This window comes from Chlamydotis macqueenii, chromosome 2, assembly GCF_036417535.1.
Source record: "Chlamydotis macqueenii isolate bChlMac1 chromosome 2, bChlMac1.mat, whole genome shotgun sequence".
In the NCBI taxonomy this organism is placed as follows: domain Eukaryota; kingdom Metazoa; phylum Chordata; class Aves; order Otidiformes; family Otididae; genus Chlamydotis; species Chlamydotis macqueenii.
Genome location: NC_141557.1, coordinates 118,297,482 through 118,321,031, shown reverse-complemented (window position 1 = coordinate 118,321,031; position 23,550 = coordinate 118,297,482). Strand labels below are relative to the sequence as shown.

Below are 23,550 nucleotides of genomic sequence, written 5' to 3'. Positions count from 1 at the left end.
TTTTGACAGAAATCGAGACAAGACTTTGGGGAAGGGGCTGCGTTTTTCCTCACCGCCAACACAAGAGCAGCCAGACCGCTGCTTATTTATCCCCGGAGCTCAAGCCATCCCTCGTAATACTGAGGGGCTCGGGGGGGGGACACGCCGTACCCCAAATCTCTGTGTGATGGGAGCCGAAGCGGTGAGAGGCCGTGTCCCCTCTCATTCCCCCGGGGGCGGGAGGCGCGGTGACCGTGACTCCATCGGACATAATGAGCGCAGCGGTTCCACAGCCGGCAGACATTTCCTTCCCCCCTCCCCCTGCAGCCATATGGTGCCGTACACAACCGCCGCGCCGGGCGGGCTGGGGGTTTGGTTGTTGTTGTTGTTGTTCCCCCCCCCCCCCCCCCCGCCGTTGCACAGGCCGTGGGTGTCCCCCGGAGGTCGTCGGCCGCCGCTCCGGAGCGACTCTCCCCAGGCGCACCTTGCCCGGGACGGGGAGGGGTAGGGGGGACGGCGGGGCCATCTGCCGGGGCCGCTCCTCGGGGAACCGCGTCCCGGGGTGCGGGGCCGCCCTGGGCCGCGACGCCAGCTGGGTGCGGGGGCTGCCCTGAGGGGCGAGGAGGGGGCCGGGGCGAGGGCTGCCCCGTTCGCTCCCTGCCTCCTCCTCCCCGCAGCCCTGTGCCGGCTCCATTAATTGATGCAGGGCCTGGGCTGGCATTGAGGGCACGGGGGAGGGGGGAGCGGGGAGAGGGTGCGGTTGTGCCGCCATCGCCTCCCCCCAGCCTGTTCCTATGGTAACAGTGAAATACCTCCGGGACACACACACACATACGCACACCCACACTCGCTCCTCACTCCCACTCGCGGAGGGGGGGCCCGGCCCGGCCCCGCCACCGTGCCCTCGGCACCGGCCTCCCCCCACCGCCGCCCGCACCGCGCGGTTCCCATGGCGACGGGCTGCGGCAGCACCTGTGCGGCTCCCGCCCGGCCATCGCCCCCTCGCCCGCCGCCGCCCGCCGCCTCCCCCCGCCCCGCTCCCCGGCCGGGCTCCCGCGGGGCCCGGCTGCGAGGCGGTGCCAGAGCCCGCCGGAGAAAGGGCTGCGGTCGGGAGAGGGCAGAGGAGGGGGGCATCCCCCCGCCCGGCCCGCAGCCGCCATCCCGCCGCGCCTCGGCCTGCGCCCCCGCGGCCTTAGCCAGCGCCGGCGCGGTCAGGCGTTCGGGCAGGTAATAACGTGAGGTAAAGCGGTCGCTCCGGTGTGTTTTCGGTGCGGCAGATGCCCTGTGTCTGCCCAGGGTGGTGGTTACTGCTGGCACCGGTAGCGCCCAGAATAACGCTAGCTCTGGAGACGGGTGGGCAATACCCTCCGGAGCAGTGGTGTGGGCGGCCATGAGTGGATTTCCATGCTACCCTGCCCTCTTCCCGGCAGAGGATGGGTGCTGGTGGGCATAGGTGGCTGGTACCCATTTCATCATGGCTGTCCTGGGCACCCGCAGCGTGCTTACACTATGACCGTCCAGTCCACGCACATCACAGGCCTGTGGGAGCCAGCGGTTTGACGCAGGGAAGCCCTCGCCGTTGGAAACAAGCCCCGTGTCCCTGAAGTAAATTCACCGTACCGTGACGTGATGCCTCCTGAGGCTCTGCTGGCAGATGTAGGGCTGCCCAGCGGCACGGCAGCGACAAATACTTGCTGTAAATAGTGACATGTCGTGGTTGGCATGACTTGAGGTGCAGGAATGGAAATAAAACCTTGTGCTGCTGTCTCTGCTGGTGTTCACCCTCACTTTCTGCTTTTGCCAGACCCAGCACTCGAGACACCTCTTCCTTACCAGCCCTGCTGCCCTTACCATGTGTACGTAGCTGTGTGGTGTGTAGCATAGTATATAGTTACAGCTATCGCTGGAAAGTAGTGTTGCTCAATTTTTAGATCTCCAGGTGCTAAACTGGCTATTGCAGTCAATGAAAACGTTTGCATATAGTTACGATGTGAAAATGTGGTCTTGGGTCCCTGATGTGCAAATACTAATCTGGTATATTTTGAAGCCGAGTCTGTCCCCCTGAAGAAGGCTTGTGGGTCTCTTCCTCCATGTAGCCGAGCAGGGCAGCCCAGGAATGGGGAAGAGGGAGTGGATAGGAGGAATGTCCTTAGCCCTGGGTACCAAAAGAGGTTTATCCTTTAGCTATAATATGAGAAAACTATTTTTTTATCAGCTTCACTAAATGCTGGATTGTGTGTCATGGAACACAGCTGGAGGACTTCCATTGTCTTCAACAGAACACAGCTGAGACCTAAAAAGATGGTAAAATACCTGACCAATAATAACATCACCCCTGAAAATAGAAAATGAATTCCTTTGTGAAAAACAAGCCACAAAACCACATCTATATCTTCAAGATGTTAATGTAGAAAAGAGCAGGAAGCTTTCTCTTTCTTTATAGATGTTAAAATAGCTTAAAAGTGGAGTGTTATCAACTGTTACAATTTCATTGTAAGTCCCATGGTGTTTATCATTTTTTCTTAAAATATCTCATCTCCAGTCAGATGCTTGTGAAAATTCTACTTTTCTGTTAAAAAAAATCAGACAAAAATCATTTAGTAATCCTCTTAGCTGTATAGAAGAGGTTGTCAGCAAAAACTCCTTGTCAGTTCTCAAAATCTCTCAAGGACCATGGGTATTTCATTATCAGCCTTTTGACTGATGAGTGCATAAAATGCTATGGTTAGTGTGGTTCTAGAGACCGATACTGTTGATTTATAAACCATGAATTGTCTTGCAGGCTGCTCTTTGAGAACTTTTAAACTCTGCAAATGTCCCAAGCGGACCCTGTAGACTTAGAAACTAGGAAAGAAAACAAGTGTGTTTTTTCCTAAATCGTAAGATTTTTCAGACTAATTTAATGATTTTCCATACCCATTTCATTAATTAAAATATCAGTTAAATAATCATTCTTAAAACAAAGGCCATAAATATGAAAGATGTAAAAATGAAGGCTATAATTTCAGCAGAATCCTTTCAACTTGATGCCTAGTAAGCTCTTTGAAAAAAAATTCAGAAGGTGCTCAAAGTAACAGAAACAGTCTAAAATTTAATTACAGAGATAGGAACACTGAATACATCTTAAATTATATAAAGCTCAGCTTCATAATCCAAGAGTCTAGAAGGTTCAGCTTCTGAAGTTTACAAATCAGCTTGTAAAAGCTTAATACGAAAAAAAAATTGCATGAGTATGCTGCACTGTAAAGCAAGCTCTGGAGAAAGACAGCATTCTGGTAAACGGCTTGCTGAAGACTGTATTTCCCAGGTGCCATCTCACCACAACCAGGAGGCATTCCTTCTGATGCAATGCAAGAGCACAGGAGGATCCAATGTGAAAGCAACATCAATGCCATTATTTCTTAGCCCCGTAATTCTAATAGGTCCTACAGCATCCATAACTGGCAAGAATTAATTAAGAGAATTTATATGGCTTGAGTTATACATAGCATCGGCTGAGCTGATCTTTATGGTTCCTTCTAAGCCATTATGATCCTCACCAACATAAAAAGAAATGTGGCCAGAAAGTTGAGGGAGGTGATTCTTCCCCTCTGCTCTGCTCTCATGAGGCCCCACCTTGAGCACTGTGTTCAGCTCTGGAGCCTCCAACATAAGAAGGACATGGAACTGTTGGAGCATGTCCAGAGGAGGGCCATGAAGATGATCAGAGGGCTGGAGCATCTCTCCTATGAAGACAGGCTGAGAGAGTTGGGGTTGTTTAGCCTGGAGAAGAGGAGGCTCCGGGGAGACCTTGTTGTGGCCTTTCAATACTTAAAGGGGGCTTGTAAGGAAGATAGAGAGAAACTTTTTACAAGGGCCTGTAGTGACAGAAGAAGAAGCAATGGTTTTGAACTGAAAGAGGGTAGGTTTAGATTGGACATAAGGAATACGTTTTTTATGCTGAATCTGGTGAGACACTGGAACAGGTTGCCCACAGAAGCTGTGGATGCACCATCCTTGGAAGCGTTCAAGGTCAGATTGGACCGGCCTCTGAGCAACCTGATCTTTTGAAAGCTGAGGAGGAGTTGGACCAAATGATCTTTAAAGGTCCCTTCCAACTCAAGCATTTCTGTGGTTCTCTGATTCTGTCTCTAACTCATGGTACCCAGTATAACTGAGGTCTGGGAAGGATGGATGTAAACAATGGAATGCTAGACTGGATGCTGTCATATTAATAGATTTCTTTATTTCCATGAATATGCAGAGCTGAAATAGATACACTGAAGGGAGCGGGAATCTGTGTAAGCTGCAAGCAGAAACAAGGAGACAAAAAAGAAAGGCAACAAAAAAAGGAGCAGCTGAACAGAAAGTCTAATAGGAGAAAATGAAATGGAACAACCCTTTTTGCTTCAACATCCAGACTCTGAGGAGGTTTCAGAAAGGTTTTTTTGGGTATCATCAGAAGTTGTAAAATGTGTTTGTCAAAAAGCCTGATTAAAAAGTATTCCTGACCTCTGGAGAAGGAGAGTGCAATGATGACATTGTGTTGTGAAGTACCCTCAGATGGCAGGTTACTGTTCAAAATGACTGAGCAAGATGGGAAATGGGCTGTGGCGGTGAATAGATAGATGGGATAAAACCCCAGACACAGAATGAAGCGTCATCCTAAACGCATTGTATCAACTAGTGACAGCTACCTCAAGAGTTTGTTCATTTTTCTTAGGCAACATTTAGCCAGCTTGCCATGGCAGTAAAGTATTATTGAATCAAATTGAATTTAATTTCACACACACCCATGTGTAAAAAACAAACACACACACATATTTACCAGACATGCAGCTGTGCCTGATGTCTCCCCAGAAAGCAAATTCCAGGTTACATGCAGAATACCCCCAATGAAAAGTTATGCTAGAAATTATTTGATTTGATGGGAAATTACTGTGTCATTTCCTTTTAAAGACTGTAGCACTTAGAATACAGTACTGTAATGGGTTTTGGCACAGAACAGAAGAGGGCTTGTCTGTGTGGTCTTTTTAACATCTCCGTGATCCATGCTGATTTGGCAGTTGTAGATGTAGGATTTAGAATTTAGAGTTTTCCTAGTGAGGGAGAACTGGCCTTATATGTGGTTTGAGTAGCGGATGTGATTCATCAATAAAGTAATAGCGTATTTCTCTTAGAGCAGACAAGGCTAAAATGATGCAGATGAAGTACATATTCAGTCCACATAGCTGACTCCATCTGTTGGTGCGAGTGCTGCAAAGCCCTTTGGGTTATTTGGAGATAGTGGTTGCTATAAAGTGCAGGCAAATGAGTGGGTGCAATGTATTTACAAAGAGAGAAATGTGATACAAGAATTCCTACTACACTGGCATCCTTGATTTTACTGTTTCACAATACCACATGATCTCCTTCTGCAGTGTGTCTTGGTAAATGTAGTTCAGGGAGAATGAAGCCAGATGTAAGGAGCAGGTGAAGGTTTGACAAAAGCAAATTGAAGCTTCCTGTAGGCACAGCAGCATCTCAGAAGGTGCATTAATGTTGAATTGATGCAGAAAGAAACAAAATATTGCATTTGCAAATTCAGTCCTTGTTAAGTTCAGCAGAATAAAAATGTTATCGTTGATGCTGTCAGCAAGATGAAAATGGATGTTGGCTGCCCTTGTAACACAGATTTGAAGCTTTATAGCCGTAGCCATCTCTAACATGTATGTGAAACTGTGAGCTCTCTATCTGTATGGGTTTTGCTGAGGAGCTAGAACTGATGATGGTGTGTCTGAAGTCCTTTGCAGGCAGAGCATCGTTTTAGAGAGAATAGGACAATTTGGGAGGTTGAGCCATAGTTTATTAAAATCAATGTGAATCTTCAATGGGATTTAAAATTATTTTTTAGTTTGTGAAGAAAGCACTTGCTGGACCCTCTGCAAGGGAAGCTGGTTTTGACAGGAGCAGAGCAGGAATTGGGAGCTGTGCTAGAAACAAGGCAGTGATCTGGCAGAGCCTTAGGGAGGTGATCACCTGTTTCTGGCTGCCACTGAGAGGCCCTTGCTAGCTCTATCTCAGCAGCTGTGATCTAGTATGGCAGAGAAGCTCCATTCCCCAAATGAATCCTAGAGAGTGTTAGTATTGTGTCTGTCTTCCGGGTGAACATAACTCAGGAACAGCAGCACAGCAGCCTGCAGACCTTCTGTAGCAGGCGGTTGGCGTGGGCTCAGCCGGAGATTCTGTATTTACCTCTGCTAGTCTGTAAAGTAATGTCTCAGAGGCAGTGGTGAAAGCTACCTCAGAAGAGTCATTTAAGACAAGACAGAAGGAAGTACTTAATGAGCAACAGAAGACAGTCCCTTTTCTGTCAGGGGATGGGCTAAGTGACCATTTGATTTTTATTTCATCTGTAATGTCCCTGGTTTTGTATAGTACTATTCATCTCAAGAGAGCCCGTAGCACATTGCAAGCTAAACTGTGAATTATAACCAACTCTGGGCTGGATGGCCATATCCATCAGTCAAACGGCACACAGCGTGTGTATGTAATGAGAGGAAGAGAAACATTATTGTCATCATTAGTACTGAAGACATCGGAGTGCTGTGTCCCGTTATCTTAATGCAGCCGGTATACACAGAGGAGCGTGAAAATGGGCAAGTCACTTCATATTGGTGAATTGCACTTTTGCTACAGTTCTAACATACTAGTTCAGACTAAGATATTAGGAGACAGAGCACCAAATTCTGGTGAACTTGATATGTAATACAGTCATTATACTGTATTTGGTACACAGTTGAATTCTAATGCTATGTTTCAGCACTTCTTCCTGTTCTGATAAACAGCTGAGAAATTTAAAACTTTATTCTTTATATATAAAGAGAGAAATTGCAGCTAGGGATACGTACTAAAAGGAAAAAATGTTAGTATACTGCTTGGTTCATGTTTTGAGCACCGAATTGTACTAATAATTATGAAGATTCGTATAGTTTGCATATTAACTGTTGCAGATATGAAAGAATAATCATAAACTTTAATTACCCAGAACAGACTCTTTCATCTGCATCTTTCCTTTTCTATCATCAACCGTGTTTTATGTATAACTAACATTAGCATGCGAAGCAATACTATGTGGTACTAAATTCATGGGCTTGTCTAGATTAAGGCAAAGACTTGCAGACATCTGATTAATAGGGAGTATTTCACTTGCAAATACTCTGATTTCCTGTCTTCTATCATGCATTAGATGTTGGGTAAATCTGGTTACCTACTTATTCAAAACATGTATTTTTGCAGTACTGTTGAGGAAACAATATCTTCTCCATCATTATTTGACTGGATTTAAAAAAATCTGTTAAAAAAAGAAAAGGAATGATGGACAACATCATTAGTGATCAGAACTGGGGTGTACCTCTTCACTTAAAAATTAGGAAGCTGATATTTATAAAAATTAAGAAGCCGAATTTACCTGATAAAGCAGCATTTGCAAAGCCAATATTGTAATTTGCAATTATCTTTGTTTTGAACTGTTTGCTGTTTAGGGCATGTTCCAGATTTCATGCAGGGAATGTCCTGAGTAAAATTTGTGTAACTGAAAATCTAACCCCTTTCTTCTAGGAGTTTACATCTATGTCTGTTTCAGCTTCAAAGAACATAATAAAAGGAAAATATCTCCATTCACTCCCCTGTTTTATAATTAGTGATGGGTGTGCATGTTAGATAAGACTGCAAAAGATGTAAAAGAAAATTAATACAGAGGCATATTTTTTAAGTTGGCTTTCGAAGAAGGTGGTCACTATGGAGTAAAGGTCTGAACAAAGGACACAACAAGCATGAACCCACTGAATTTCATTGCCAGTGGCAGAACAGACTTAAATTTTGATTCCCAGCCCTCAGATGAGTGGTGGTGTCTGAGCATGCCTGAGAGAACATGCACACGGTCCCTGTGGAAATTGCTAACCATAAAGCTGTTTAAGCCCTGAAAAAAGCATTTGGACTGCATGAGAAGCTGCAGATAGACTGAGAGAGGAGCAAAGGGGATAAAAAGTAAGAAGTAGTGGGGAAAATGCATTTTATATTACTGCTTTTGTGAGAGGAACCAGTATCACTCCCACAAACGTTTAAGTAGAGTATTCTTGCTGCTTTCAGAAGGATATTAAGGAAGGCAAGAAAGACTTACATTCTTATAGTGCTTGTTGAAAGAAAGGTTGATAATCAGAGTTTATTTAGAGAAAAACTGAGTCTACTGGGCCTTCAAAGAACTTCAAGAGACTGTTTTAGGTGGTTGTATTCTCTTAGTGCCTAACCCTACAGACCAAATAGAGTTTGGTGGGTTTTTGTGAAGGTTCATCATCTGTAACATTAGCCAGTGTTTTCTATCACACAAACAGCTTCAGTGCACTATTTGATACAGGATTGTGTTCATTCTAAAGGAGATTACCACGAGGGTTTGTAGAGGCTCCCTTTTTCTATCACCACCACCATTTTTTCTCTTAGGTTCTTTCTACATATTTCATTTACATCACTGCAGCAAAAATTAATTGGCAAGGTGAAACTGTAGACCAATGTTGAAAATTTCTCCTAAGCAAAGTCTGGCTAATATTGACTTCAGTGTACAGTAGCAGCATGTTTGTGCTGAATGGTGATATGAACTCTCCATCTGCAAATGTCAGCCTCCTAACTATCACGCTGGTCAGGACTGAACATATGGTTGAGCAGTGTTTTTCAAAACTTGCTTCTGCTGGCAAAGATTGGCCTCTTCATGCTGTGGACTTTGTTTACAGTTCGGGAAGGGAGGAAGAAGAAAAGGAGAAAAAAATTGGTTTAAATGATCTGACTGTGTTCAACAGCGCTTGCTCACAGAAACACAGGTTTTTGCATCTGGCACTTGTTCTTGCCTAGGTTACCCAGGAGAGAAAAGTGCTGTTGTATGAGTGAAAAAAAATAGAATTAGGGAAATGTAATTTAATTAAAGAAAAAGCCTACAAATAAGTTGTTAAAGAGCCCCACATAAGTCTGCTGAGGTAGTTTAATTTTGTAAAACCTGACCTATGCACTCACACACAAATATTAACACAAACTAATTAAAAAAAAAAAAAAAGCAGTATTCTTTATTTACCAACTAATTCAGTTTGATGATACTTTTGAGTGCATAAGCCCTCCCTCAGGTCTGAGATAGGATTAAAAAACTTGGATTTTTTAATGTATTTTTTTGGAAGGATTAATTTTGCACGCCTCATAATGAGTTTTCCTGAAGAACATGGTTAGATATTTGATTCATGGCATTTGCTGGCTACACCGAAGACTTATTCCTGATACCTGACATTACATTTGCTATTTCTCTTTCAGACGTGGTGGAGAGATTGTGTATCCAATGTTTTGCCTGATTTTTCTAGGTACTGTGTTGCTTTACCCGAGAACAGACCCTCATTCTCCCTGCAGTTCCTACTGTGCTCACATTCATAGATCATCAGGGCTGTAACGCCGCTACTGCTAGAAGTGCCTGCAGGCTGAAGTTGGTGTGCCAAGCACAGACCCACGCATTTAGTTTTGTGCTGGTACTTTGCCGAGTCCCCAGTGGCCTGTGTCCCTGGTCAGGTAACATTCCCTGTGCAATTACAGCAGCCCCTTCGTAGTCCCTGTGCGTTTGTCCTTGCGGAATCCTTGAGGGACCTCCGTTAGAGGCTGTTAGCTTCTACTCCAGGAATATTTAGCCCTGGAAGTGCGTCTTCGCTCCCTGCAGCAAACAGCTTTCTTCCAGTGTGGGAAGTATACTGGTGGTGTGGTGAGAGAAGCACGGAGTGCCCCAGGGACTCCTGTCTCCTGTGGCACTGGAGCTGGGGACACTTGATACTCTGTGCTTCGCCTTGCAAGCAAGGTTTCTGAAACCAGCGCCGGGGTTATATCAGTGCCGAGGTTTTGTACGGGTGATGGAGAGCTGCTAATGTTTTCTCATCTTCCCTACCGTAAGCTGCCTGGACAGCACTGGTGCAGCTTAACGTCTGATCCCCGGTGTCTTTACTGATGTTGCTACTGGGGTTACCAATTAGTGGCACCTCATGGTCTGTTGTAGCTGTGGTTTTGGTGATGGAGACAGCTGTTGTCTGGAAGCTGTGCTGAGACCGTGAACTCATTTCACATCAGCAAATGAACAGCTGTTGCAGAAACGTCGATGGGAGAGATTAGGTCACACACTTCACCTCCCTGCCGCCCCAGGGCTGTTCCTTGCTGTACGGAGCACTTGGAAGGTGGAAGCAACTTCAAGGGACTAAAGCCCTTGCTGGAGTTGGACCCAGAGATCTAGACACAAAAACTATGTCCCATTAGCAGTTTCCTGGTCCATCCTCTTCCTCTGACTTTTTGAAGTATTTTACGAATTAATGAAGCAATTTATTTTTTTAGAAGTGTTGTCACAGGGCTGTGTTGATCTGTGGTGTGGTATCTTCCTGGGACCTGGTTGCAGTGTGTAACTCTTGGCACTCGCATATCACGTTAGTTGTTAAAAAAGCTCCCTCTGCGAACATCCTTGCATCAGAGGCTTATGAGTATCTGAAATATAATTTAAAAATACACATTTTATTTCACAGGCAGCACTTTGGGGTAATGAGCTCTCATTATGGAAGCTTCACTTTAGCGTTAGGTTGCTTTTGGCGTACAGTAGTTGCATTTCATCAGTCTGAAAAAAGGTGGCATTATAGATCTACATTGCATTCCTCTAGTGCTTCAATACCTGTAAAGTATAGCACACTTTAAGACATAATTGTGTAATTGTTCATTTTTGGAACATGACAGGAATGTTAAGAGTTAATGTTTAGTTAGTAGCTAACCCATTTATTTTTGCAGAACTGATTACAATACCAGATACTATAATTTAGAAAAAAACCCAAAACATACCAGACAGGTCAACTCTAGATTCACACCCATTCATTTTGAAATCCCCTACAGTCAAAAATATTTGAAGAAAATTAGTTGTTTTATCCTGTTAATCTTACTTGGGAAAAACAAATCTCTTCATGCTCACCAAAGTACAAAGAACTGTCTATGTTGAGATGAAAGTAAAAGTAAGTTTTGTATGTATTGTCATTGCTAGTCACTTTTAGAAGCAAAGTTTAATGGAATTTAATGTACAGTGTGCTGAGCTGTTAGAGCTGGGAGCTGAAGTCTCTTCCCTTCAAAATACTCACCAGGAGTAGCTGACCCTTCCAGATTACCTGTGAGACTGAAAAGGCAGTTCCCTTACTAAGCATTTTGCTCGGCATTGCAATCTTCTCTGGAGAAGTCTTGGAGTAACTGTTTACAGCTTGGCAGATATCATTATCCGATAAAATGTATGAAGAGTAGAAAGACCTGGGAATGTGTTTAAGGGGAATGTCACTTCAGTATTTGTACACTTAGTCGTCACTTAATAACTGAGTTGTTATCCTTTTATTTTTTGGCTTAGCCTGATGGTGTATTTACAATTGTTTGAACAACTGAAGAAATCTGTGCACAGAAAGATTACCACCAGCCTCAGAATTGCTTTATTGAACTTTTAAAGTGTCTCTTAATTAGAAGAAATCTTATTTTATAGCTATCCTAATACTTACCTCTATGCTTACTTTTACTTTCAGTAGAAGAATAACGTGTTACTTTAATGGGATGAATTTTCACCCGCTTTCATCCTGTTTCATGGTAGAACTGAAGTCTTGGCAGTCTCTTAAGCTTAAGAACTGTGATTTCTTAGAATTCACACAATTACAGAAAATTCTGGTAGAAGTTCCTCATACCTAGATGAATCCTCTAATGAGTCATCAAGAAATAATAAATGCATTAAAACTTTGATCATAAATGTGAGCTCAAACAAAAACTTCAGTTAAATTTGACTGTGTTACTCTCCTCCTCTGTTCAGTTATCCTTAATGTCCTAGCTGGGTTTATTAGCTCTCAGCTGCTTACCAAACCGTGAGTTTGAAGTGGGCCATTAAAGTGTGCTGGGTATTTCCAGAACTGTAGTGAATATTTTCATAGAAATAGACTCCAAAGTCAAAACTTAATTATTTCTCGTAGAAAACTAACCCACTAGAAAAGAGACAGCATCCTTCAGGGAACAGAAAATTATACAATCTGGTTATAAAAAAAAATGAAATAATTATAGTGCTTATCTTTTAAAATATATACTTCTGAACAAACTATTCAGAAGTGGCTGAGATCAGAAATTACCTTCTAGATGATTTTTTAAAATGAAAACTTAGTTGGTAAATTATAGTTAAGTTCAAATTAATCACAAAATTTTTGCAATTTTCTGAATTATTTTTTTTGTGTGTGTGTTAGAAATTGACCAAAATTGTTCACTTTTGAAGTGCAAACTGCTGTCTCCTCGCAGGTTTTATATGTGCTCTTCCTCTCTCTCTCTGCCCAATTCTAGCTCTGGTTTAACTGGAATTGTCCCAGTAGTTTTCCCTGAATATGACGCGTTTAATGCCTGGGTTAATTGTTCCTATATTCAGTGTACCAACTCAACATACTTTTGTAGACAGAATACAGTGTTATTTTGCTTTCTCTGACAAAGAAAACCAAAGAAAAGCTAAAAAGGCCAACTGTAGTAATACTGTGCCTCTAATGATGGAAGCATCATCTGTCATTTTAACAGGCTAAATAGGCAGGACTTTGCAGAAGAGGGAGACAGGTAGAGGGAGGAATGCGGCAAATACTGTTTCCGTGTCACAGGAGGTGTTTCTCCAGCTTCTTTCTGCTCTCCTCAGTCACACCAGGGCCACGTGTCCCCCTGAACTGGATATTTAAGTATCTTCCTCATCCCTTTTGGGTAATGTTCACCACAATGTGCACACGTGAAAAATTCCATCTTGTTGTCTTACTAAGGAAGCTATGTCTGTATCTGTACTGGCATTTCATTTTGGAAAAGGAACGTGTCTTTGAAACAAAGCTCCTGACCACGCTCACCGTGCTTGTCTCACACTGCCGTGTTTTTTTTTAGCACAGGAGCTGGATTCTGACATTTGCTTCAGGCTGTGCACCTACTGTGTTGTAATCTGAAGTGGGTGTCCAGTGCAGAGGACCAGGTTAGAGCCAGCCTGAAATGCCTACGGTGTGGAGTCATCTCCTCAGTATCCATGGCTTTGCTCTCCAGATCTGCTGTTCCTGTGCTACCCCGCTTGCTGACATAGATACAGCTCCTGGTGTTTGGTCAGCCTGCAGCAACAGACTTCACAGATAGTGAAGTGTGGCCTGGCTTGTGACCCCTTTTTGCTCAGAATGGTTGTGTAAATGTTTAAACACCTAAGGAAAAAAAATAATTAGGTGTTAGTGCACTGAAGGAAAACAGTATTCAGACCTCAGTTAGAAGTAGCTCTTAACTGTGAAGAGTAGACTACAGCCAGGGCTCTGCCTGTTCTGTGCTTCTCGCTGAAGCCTTCTCTGCCCCAGGGCTCTGAGTACATTTGATCTTCAGGCAACTTCTTTGAAATTGCCTCTTGCCCTCCATATTCATGCTTATTTTCAGTAGGAGACACAAGAGGCTGTAGACATGTTCTAGATTTCATTTCTAAGCTCTTCTCATGCACTAACACTGGTTATGATAGATCTGCCCATCCATCCACGCTTCTGAAGAAAGATGGAAAAGAAAAGTTTCTGCCCTTCTCCAACACGGAAGGATCTTTATATACTTGCCTCAGAGACCACTGGCCAGGTCATTATACTGTTCACGCCAAAGGGGCCTCTGAAGACACTCTGTCTTTCAGGAAATATTTTCCAGGCCCATTTTACTACAACTTCAAGGAAAGAAAGGTGACAGACCTTCCCTTTACAGTTTAGCAAGTTGGGTTTCAGAACCTATTATCTCCAATTGCCAGAGCCTAATTTAGCAGAGCTAGTGATTCACACCAGGTGATGGCCTCACCTGAAAGGAGTCAGTAGGGTAGTCCTTTTAGGTGGGATCTTTTAGATTTATATGGCAGTCAGCATTCACCCCTTTTTGTTTGTGGACAGGTGTTTTGCTTTGGTGCTTTTCCATCATCTGAACTGGTCCAGAGGACCACAAGGAGAAAAGGACTTATGGTCAGTATTGATTTAATCGCTCTTATGTTTGCTAGGTCTCTTGAACATCAATACAATTGGAGGACTTTTTCTCACCTACAGCTTTTCTAAAATCCCCAAAGATTTGCATCCATTGTTTAGTTTTAGTCTCCGATCTCAAGTGGCATATTAATTTCTCATTTTACTTCTCTTTATTTTCATGATCTGTTACCACAGTTAGATTTACTCATTACTGCCATATCCCAGCTTAGTGGTTTAGTCTTTGTAGGGTTTATTGCTCTAAAGGTTCCAGAGAGAGGACTTGACAGCTGGAAATGGTTCTGGTGTGTATCTGCCTTATAACTCTGATTTTTCTTGTCTCCATCTGCTGGTAAAAGATGAGATTTGCTGTTCAAACAGATCATGTAATGAGTAACAGAAACTATAAATTTCAAATAATAAATACCACTTTCACTGTTATAGACACTTTCCATTAGAAGCTGAGTAGAAGTGAACGATTTATTTATTTTTAGGCTGCTTAATAATAGCTATCAAATACTAATAACTTCTTATCTGTTGTGGATTTATACTGTGCTGACAGGAATGAGTTAGATATTCAAGTGGATGTACTAATAACCTGGGAATTCAAATCAGTGTGCTGATGAGACTAGATTTGTGCATTTCTATGGGAGTAAGAGACATTCTAAAATGGTCATTTCTCTTTTTAAATTTTTGTATTTTTACAGTTACTGAGCAAGCAGATAAAGGAAATAATATATAACGAGATTTTAAATCTGATCATTTATTTTATCTTATTTCTGCAGACAGGTATGTAAGGCTTATGTTATACATAAATTACCACTGGTTCCTCCTAACAGTTACAATACAAAGGAAGTAAAACACCTACACACAGTCATGTCAGGAGCTTATTACGTATAAGCTAACAAGGCAGGGGCTTAGGTACAAAACTTTTTGTAAGGATATAGTTCGCTCAGAGCACAACATTTCAGTCAGCAGAAGACATCCAGGGGAAAAGCATCTTCGAGACTGCGAAAGGCGATAGTAGTCAGCAGAGGTGTGGTGACACAAATGTGCTTTAACTCTGCTGTCGTCTAAACTGGTGTGTATCAGAAAGATGGTACGCATCTTATTTTCTGCATTCAAAGCAGTCTTACATTTGTATGTGATTTATGTTATGTAATGAAATATTTAGGTTGATTGTTATTTCCATCTACTTCTAATGTTTTGTAGATGCTTCTGGCTTTGATGCTTTTACAACAGAAGTTTTTATAGACCTGAACATTTTCTATAAAACCACCAACCAACCCTTTACTTTTATTGTGTATTTCAGTCTATGATGTATTTATAGGAATTTTTTTCAGACATTGTAAAGATGCTGATAGTTACATTCATTGACAAATCAAGAAGGTGTTTTATGAGACCTATTTTCCCCAAGAAATTTTGAGATGAGATGGTGCAGATATTCTCAAGCAAGGAATTGCAAGCACTTTTGTTTCAGTGGCTTTAATTTTAAAGGTTTGTATTAATTTTTTTTCCTCTGCAAAGTAATGATAAAAACAACAGCCTTTCATTTAATAGATCTTTTTGCTGTCTTGACTATCTGTTTGCTTCACTGGCAATTTTTTTCCCTTCTTTACTCCCACTAGGGCTGTAGGCTCCGCCTCAGTAGAATAGATTGACTCTCTCCTCAAACATCCTTGTTCAAAGGGATCCCTTCCAAGAGGTGCACAACTCTCTTAAAAGTCACTTCTGTCCAACAATTTATTCTTTGTGTAGGTATTTAAAAGCAAACAAACAACTTTAGTCTTAGAATGCAAATGAAATTCTATTTTGGCAGTGCCTGCCATACTACTGGCCGGAGAGGAACCTGAGACAACTGGTTTAGAGTAGGGGCATACCTCTGTGATAGCTGGAACAAGTGGGAGGAAACTCAGCCTAAAAGATTTTAGAGTCTAAGTCCAATTCTTGAAGAGAAACATTCAGCAAGGCTTCCATTCCTAAGTCATTTTAGAAAGTGAGGCTTGGACTCTCGCCATGACAGATGAAAGTCCTAAAAATACCTCAGTGATTTATAAATATCCTCCTTGCTATTCCAGGGTTGTTAGTACCCAAGTCACTTTGAAAGTGGCATTTAAGCTTCTCAGTCATAGAGTTATCAAGAATGATCTCAATTAATATCTAGTCTATGAAAGACAGGATTTACTCAAACAGTCCTTGACAGATATTTGTCTAACCAGGTCTCAAAATCCTCCTGTGACGGAGATGCCACAGCCTCCTCAGGCAAACTATTCCTGTACTTGACTATTCACTTCAACACTAAATTTTTCCTAATGTCTAATGTAAATCTTCCATGCTGTGGTTTAAGCCTATTACATGTCCTGTCCCTTGTGGACATTTCATAGCCTTTCAGACATCTGAGTAGCATTATCACATATTCCCTCGTTTGTCTCTTTTTAGCCTTGTCTGAGGCTAAAAAAATGTCCCCTTAGGCACTGTGAAAATTTTTACCTAAAGCTGGTTTATAGATTAGAGCTGCTTTGTTCATGCCTTTATCAAATAGCAATTTCAGGATAAAAGTGTAGTGTAACGGCATGTGGCGGGAAAGCCTGATACAACTGCATCCACTTCAGAAATGTCATGGTTTAGGTGGAGATAGGGAGCTGTATCACTTGCCCAGCTTTTTACTTGCTGGGGTATCAGTACTGGGCTATCGAAAGTCTCAGTAAGGAGCTACCGTATTCTCCTTCAAGTTTCTCGCCTGGAGTATTGATTCTGCAGCTAAGGCTTAGGTCTCTGCCCAGCACTGGATGCTGCCAGATGAACTGAACAGCTTTCAGCTGCTCAGCACCTCCTGCAGCACTGCAGGCTTTCTGGAGCAAGGTCTGACTTACGGCCTTGTGCAACACAAAGCGGAATGAAGCCTGACCTAGTGATGTGCAGGCCCACAGACAAAGTTATGATGAAGTTTCAAGTACAGATGTTAAGGAGTAGTACTGTCTTCCCCTGAAGCAGTTTCCACTCAATGTAAACCATTTTTTTTCCTATTTTTTTTTTTTTTGGAAAAGTTTGGAAAGTTTGTGCTCGTTTTCTGGCACTTCACTTAGGAGGCATGACAGAGTTTGTGCACATTTTACTTCCTTGTATTTTTAGAAGTATTAGCAATGCTTACTGTTTTATTCAGCTGGACAGAGAAACGCAGCTTCAAGAGCGTGCCCACATCATGCCTACATCCCTTTGGCTATCAGTGTCCGGGGAGGGGGTTGGGAGTACCATCAAAAAAAAGCAGTGCACGCCATGGCCACCGAAGGCATCAGAACGAGTTTCGTTTTTGACTTTCTTTGGATGTATTCCTAGTACTTGCACATGGCAGCTCTGCTGAGGTGGCATCTCGGGTTTTAAATTAATATTGTTGTAATGCGTTTCTCTTTAATTAAAAAAGAGAGCTTCCACGTAGGAAATTTCCTAAAACAAAACTCATTAGTAATAAACAGATTAAATCTTTATCAGTTAATCAACACTATAAACTTCTGAGCATTTGGAGAGTGGTGTGAGATAACACTGTTGTCATAATAAGAGTGTTTGGAATCATTAGGGATCCCACCGTGCCGTTTGGGCGATGAGAAAATAATGATTGAAGATGCCGCCCCCATGGAGCTCATGTGTGAATTCCCCTAAAGATTAAAGCTGCAAAGATCTGGATTTTATTTTGGCCCTCATCTCTAAAGCATTTTTTTTAAAATAGTGGGTGAAAGTGATGGGCAATACCAAGTCAATTCTTCGTGATGCTCATACTGGAACCTGTCATGATGCCACAAAATTTTTGACCTGGTGGTTAGGGAAATTTTAGGGACTGTTCGTGGGTTGGGAGCCTCTCTGCCTTCTCTGAGCACCTACTCCCAGCTATCTCTCAGAGGCTTTAACCTGTGGTGGAGCCTACACTGCAAATTCCTCGTCTTCCTCCACTCTGAATCCTCAACATGGTCACTTCCACCAGGACCATGGCAGTCCTCTCGCCATGCCTGTGAGGGACCTCTGCTCTGGTCCAGCTGCCTCCTGGGATAAAGAGCACAACCTGCTGTGCAGATGGAAGGGACGCTGTAGCTTTGGGCAGGGATGTCTCTGAAGAAGGTTGGGCATAGTGGAGCAGGACGTGACAAAACTTGTGTGGCTGGCAGCATCTATACCTCCTAACCCAGTATCATTTGGAGCCATGCACGTTTAGAAAGTCAGGCTATAGAGGCACTGACATTTTCTCCATCACTGCTGGGATTGTGTTAGAGTTCCTCTCTGTCGCCTTGGAGTCATTGGGATTATTTGGGTTCTTTCCATGAACTTTGTGGAAAATAAAAGTAAGTAGACTGGAATAAAAATAGGGGCAGTGAGAAAAATCACGTTTGTCCACATCCAGGAAACTTAGTGAAATGGGTTAGCAAGGAGTTATGAGCCGGGGGATGACAACTGGGGGTCATATGTAACTATTGTATTTTCATTTCTCATCTTTGGTCTTTATTTGGTCATGACAGCAATAACTGCGTGTGTTTTGTCACAAAGGAGTCAGTGTAAATCATTTTTGTTGTGGCATGAATTACAGCAGCAGCAGTGGTATTACCAAATGTGTTAAGTTTGAAACACTCTTATTGCTTAAAATACACATGAAGGTTAGGTGACACCGCTGCCTTCAAAGGTCTATATTCAAATACTGTGTTGGGGTACAAGTGAATTGGCCATTCTCATTTTATACTTCGTGTACTTATGTTGTATTACTGTGGTGGCTTAGCCCTGGTCACCATACAGTTTTTTGCTCTCTCTCACCCGCCCCAGCGGGATGGGGGAGAGAATTGGGAAGAAGGGAAAACTCATGGGTTGAGATGAAGACAGTTTACTAGAATAGCATAGGAAAACGACAATAATAACAAAATATAAGGATACTAAAACAGTGCATGATTTCTCACCACCCGATGTGCCAATGACTGATACAGCCCATCCTGAGCAGCAATCACGGAAATGAAACAAAGCAGCAAGCAAAGGAGCAAGAGGGAGAGAGAGAGATCGATACCCCTGCCCTGGCCAACCCCCACTTATACCCTGAGCATGACGTTTATGGCATGGGATGCTCTCTTTGGCCAGTTTGGGTCAACTGTTCTGGCTGTATCACTCCCAACTTCCTGCACCTGCACATTAGCGAGACCTGGAGAGCCAGACAGTGTCCTTGGTCTCGTTAACGACGACTTGTATCATCAGTGTGTTCATCAACGTTCTTCACATATGAAATCCAAAAGACACCGACTACTGAGAGGAAAATTAACTCCATCTCTGGCAAAACCAGGACAGTTACGAAACAGCATAATGATAGATGCTTGTTTCAACTGGACAACTGTGTGCAAAAATCACAGATTTTAAAAATATCCCTTTCTTTTTCTCATATTGTGGTATGTCTTCATGTAGTATGTTTTCAAGCAGGTTTTGTAGGGGTGAATTATTTGTAACAATTTCCTTTGTATTTATAATTACAGTCAGCTCTGTCACCTGTGAATTAAAACCTTTTATTAAATACCTTTATGAAATGCTAGGTACAGATTTACTGGGAGGGGAGTGAGAGAATAAAAGAGCTGTTGTACTCTTATTAACAGCTGCATAATGCATTTCTGAGCCACGTATTTGGGGCTGTTTCTGCCCTTGAATCTTGTTTGTACAATTGGAGAAGGAAGCACAGCTACTTTTTGTTTTGTTTTTTAAATACTGGAGTGAAAGATCACTTTCTATGAAGAGACCATGTGACATGGCTTGGCAAAATGGACTGCTTGCAAGGGTCCATACGATGCTTCTGATCATACAACTTTCCTACAATACTGTTTCTGTTATTCACAGAGTATGTGACCTTCAGATCTCAGGGGAAGGGTCTTTAACTCCCTGCTAAAAAACGAGAATGTGTCCCATGGTTATCATAATTTATCTATTCATCCCGTCCTCCTTACTTTTTCTGTTCTCTTGTTTTTTCTTTTCAGGATGGAGTGGGGGTAGATGAGAAGCTGTCTTTACGGCGGGTAGCCGTCGTAGAAGATTTCTTTGACATTATCTATTCCATGCATGTGGAAACTGGGCCTAATGGAGAACAAATCAGAAAACATGCTGGACAAAAGAGAACGTATAAAGCAGTAAGTAAAAAAACTCAACCAACCAACCAAAAATGAGCATCAGTCTCTGAAAGTGTGAATTATTTGGGCTTAGTCACATGACTTGCGATTTGTGATTTTTTTCCAGCTGGATTAGTACTCCCTCATCCTTGAATTTATTTCAGAGATCTTTCAATAATGCATTAAAACATACAGCTTAGAAATGAGGAGGGCCATATTTTCTGTGTAATAAAGGCCAGATCCATTGGCTTCATTAGAGATTTTCTTATTGGTACAAGCAGAGAATTTATTCTTTCTATAATGGTTTGACAACTTGTCTAATAACTCTGTATTAATTAATTGTTGTTAAATGGATGAAGTCTTAAAGAAGACTTGGAAAGTATTGCTACAACTTTTCTAAATGAGGTGCTGTACTTAAGCATATGAATGAAGCTGCCTTATCGTTTATCACTGCAGACTAAGTATACTTAATGGTTTAATGCTATAAAAACTAAAACTTGTAAATATGCTAAATTCAAAAGGCTGGAGAGCTATTAGGTACAGTGAAAGAAGTGTTGAGAGGGCAGCTCTTACACCTGCATGAACCGGCTGAGTAGAGAGAAATTATTATTTCTAAGATTTTTAATTGCACATTGTTGCTTGACCTAACCAGTTCAGCCGCTGCCTTAGAATAGCTATAAATAGCTTTTGTGGTGAGTGGCACAAATACAACACTTTCTTTTCTTATAGAGAGCTAATGAAACATTTACTGCACTTTCCCAAGGTGCTTAAAGTGTATCTGCTTGCCTGGATTTGGATGGCCCAGGGCTGTGATAGCACCAGGCATGCTCAGAGGTTGATCCTGATCCACTTGCCCAGCTGTTTCCAGCTGCTGAAGCATCAGGAGCTCCCCCGGGGTGGCAGGTCAGGGGCTCGCAGCCAGGTCCTCTCCCACTGTCCTGACCAGGACGCGGGGCATCTGAGGCACCTCTCCCCATGGCCCCAGCGGGATGGGGCTGGTGGGGGGCTGTGCACAGGGCCCTGATATGACCTGTCACCTTGAACAGCACCACCTTAAAAACAACCTGTAGTCATGTCAGGCATTTTTTATCAGAGGTCACCAAAATACGTGGGAACTCTGGGTCCCACATCTTCAGTGTGAGCCACAAGAAATAGCCATTTTTCCATTACTGTTTTTTTTTCCAGGTATATAGCAATCTTTACTATGTATCTATGAATCCCTTCACAGCTATTTTATTTATAGGTTATTTTAGATGATTTGTTGTGGGATAAGCTCTTGGCAAGATTTCTTACAATTTGTTCCCAGTGGTATTGACCTTAAGATAGATGTATGAAGAAAGACACCAGTCATCTGCGTGTACTTTGTAAGGCTTGGAGTGATATTTCAGGGTGAACAAACACAAACTGTCTAAATTCATTTTAATCTGTCACCTTAGCCATTTTGATACTTGGTCTTCTCTTTTAGAAAGCATTGGAAAAGTAATATTTTCATTGACCTTTCTATTTCGTTTTACTTCAGTAAGCTGTTCTAAGGTATAGGTCAAAAACTCTGTAAAATAATATACAAGTATAAGGAATGTTGCCAACTATAAATACAGTAGTTCAAACCATCATCCTACAAGCCAAGTATAATATTTACTACCGTAAGAATCCTGTGATTCCAGGTCAGATAAGAAATCTGTTTATTGTGAACAGCATGGAAGACAACTCATGTCTCTTCTGTGAGAAGAACGATTTGTGCAGATTCAATAGCAGGTTCAGTAGACAGAAGTTTCATATGATGTTAACTTCTATTGTAGATGAGATCTGAGCTTATTACATCATTATAAGCAGAGGATAAAGATGTCCAAATATAAGTTTGTGTCGTTACCAGAGTCTGCAATATTTGTGCATTCATTTAATTGCGTATTAGTTCATTAAGGGCATTGAACCCTGTTTCCCAAGGACAGGATTCAAGTATATAATTTTTAAAGATTTCTATAGATTAAAAAAAAAAAAGGAAAAAAGACTCTGGAACAAACTAGTAGCAACTCTTGCTCTTTGTCCCAGCATGAGAATTAGGTTAAATAAACAGCCTCAGACTCCACCAGGCTAACTGAGGAAACCTACTCTGGACCTGTCCAAGAAAATGCCTTCAGTAGAAATGATGAGCTGTGTTGTTGGTCTGTTCCAGTAAGCCACGCAGTATCTGTCTCCTCTGTGGCTCTGCAGGAGAAAAGAGGTAGTGTCTCAGGTAACTATCTCACAAAATGTTAAACCCTAAAAGCTTTATAAATCAAACTGAAGTACTTTGGCAGGATTTAATTTTATTAAGTGAATTGGGAACAAGATTAATTTAGTCTTGTTTCTTCATTCACATGTCAAAAGTGAATCATCCTTGAGATCTGAGAATGTATTTATCATGCATAACTATTCACCAAATAGTTTGAGTGAAGTATTTTTACAGGAAGGATAGTTCACAAACTCTATGCTACAACTGCTATTTGTTACTCATAATTCATGGCATGTGATGATCACGTTGCTGCTTCTCTCTGACTGGATAACTGAAACATTTTAAGAACATTAAGAGAAATGATGGGGAGGAAACCACCACAATTTTGGTACAAAATTACTGAACTTCTGAAGTTCAGAAATACTGTCATGGATTTTCAGTACTTAAGTGTTTCTAAAAAATTAATGGCACAGCTGTAAGAATTGCAACATATTGATTTCAGGTAATTAATTTGGTTATATATGTGTTAGTCTCTGTTTTCAATAGTGAACCTGCTCCACTCAAAATTTTGAATAGCACTCAAGCATGATTAGAAAGGTAATGAAATTGTCAAAGGTAACTTAATTAACTACTGTTTGCATTTATATGGAGTTACAAACTTGGAATAGGTAGGGTCTTTTTAATTTTTGATAGAGTCACTCCAGATACTGGAGTGCTAAAATTCATCAGTATGTCTCTCTGAAAGTGTGTTTAGAACAGCTCACAAACTCAATTAGCGATTCTGTAATCTGCACTGACTTGTTTATGTTAACTGTGTGTAAATGAATGGCATTTTTACAAATTACTTCTGTGAGACTTCAGACAGCGGTACTGCACAGGAAGATAAATAGGATGTGGTACTTGGTACCTATAAAAGAGCAGCGTATTGGAAGAGAGCCTTTGTATTTTAATTGGGACAGAAGTGTACCAAACTCAAACTTTATGTTTTCTTGGCATGAACCCTGTAGATTAATTAGGCAAGCGTCTGTGCTTCAATATATATGTTTAGAATAAGGTCCCATTTTCTTCTTCTCTGCACACTAGTGAGTGAGAAGGGAATTGTACAAAGTTTATGTAGATGATGTGGGAGAGTAACCTTGAAAATACGCAAAAAAGAGTGAGCTTCCCATTTAACTGGCAGGTTTTGTGCTCATTTCAAGTGCCTGACTTGTATACAGTATAAGATTGATGGGCT

At 41.9% G+C, this 23,550-nt stretch overlaps 2 protein-coding genes across 5 annotated transcripts in view; one reads left to right on the top strand and one right to left on the bottom strand.

The window, feature by feature from the left end:
- Positions 1-23,550, top strand: part of NOL4 (nucleolar protein 4) — a 195,909-nt gene that overhangs the window by 14,716 nt on the left and 157,643 nt on the right. For 3 of the 4 annotated variants that reach the window (XM_086740772.1, XM_086740771.1, XM_086740774.1), the window contains exon 2: positions 19,976-20,125. In XM_086740772.1, coding sequence (XP_086596898.1) covers positions 19,976-20,125 — 150 coding nt within the window. Of the gene's footprint in view, positions 1-100; positions 182-19,975; positions 20,126-23,550 lie in introns of those variants that run through there. The other variant, XM_086740773.1, reaches the window with a different exon arrangement.
- Positions 188-1,371, bottom strand: LOC147601757 (uncharacterized; the record flags this gene model as incomplete). Its single annotated transcript, XM_086742959.1, is given in 10 exon segments — positions 188-271; positions 273-335; positions 338-498; positions 501-544; positions 546-620; positions 658-719; positions 721-760; positions 762-959; positions 996-1,080; positions 1,137-1,371. Coding segments are annotated over 10 exon segments (1,047 nt in total), but the record flags the coding sequence as incomplete, so codon positions are not given.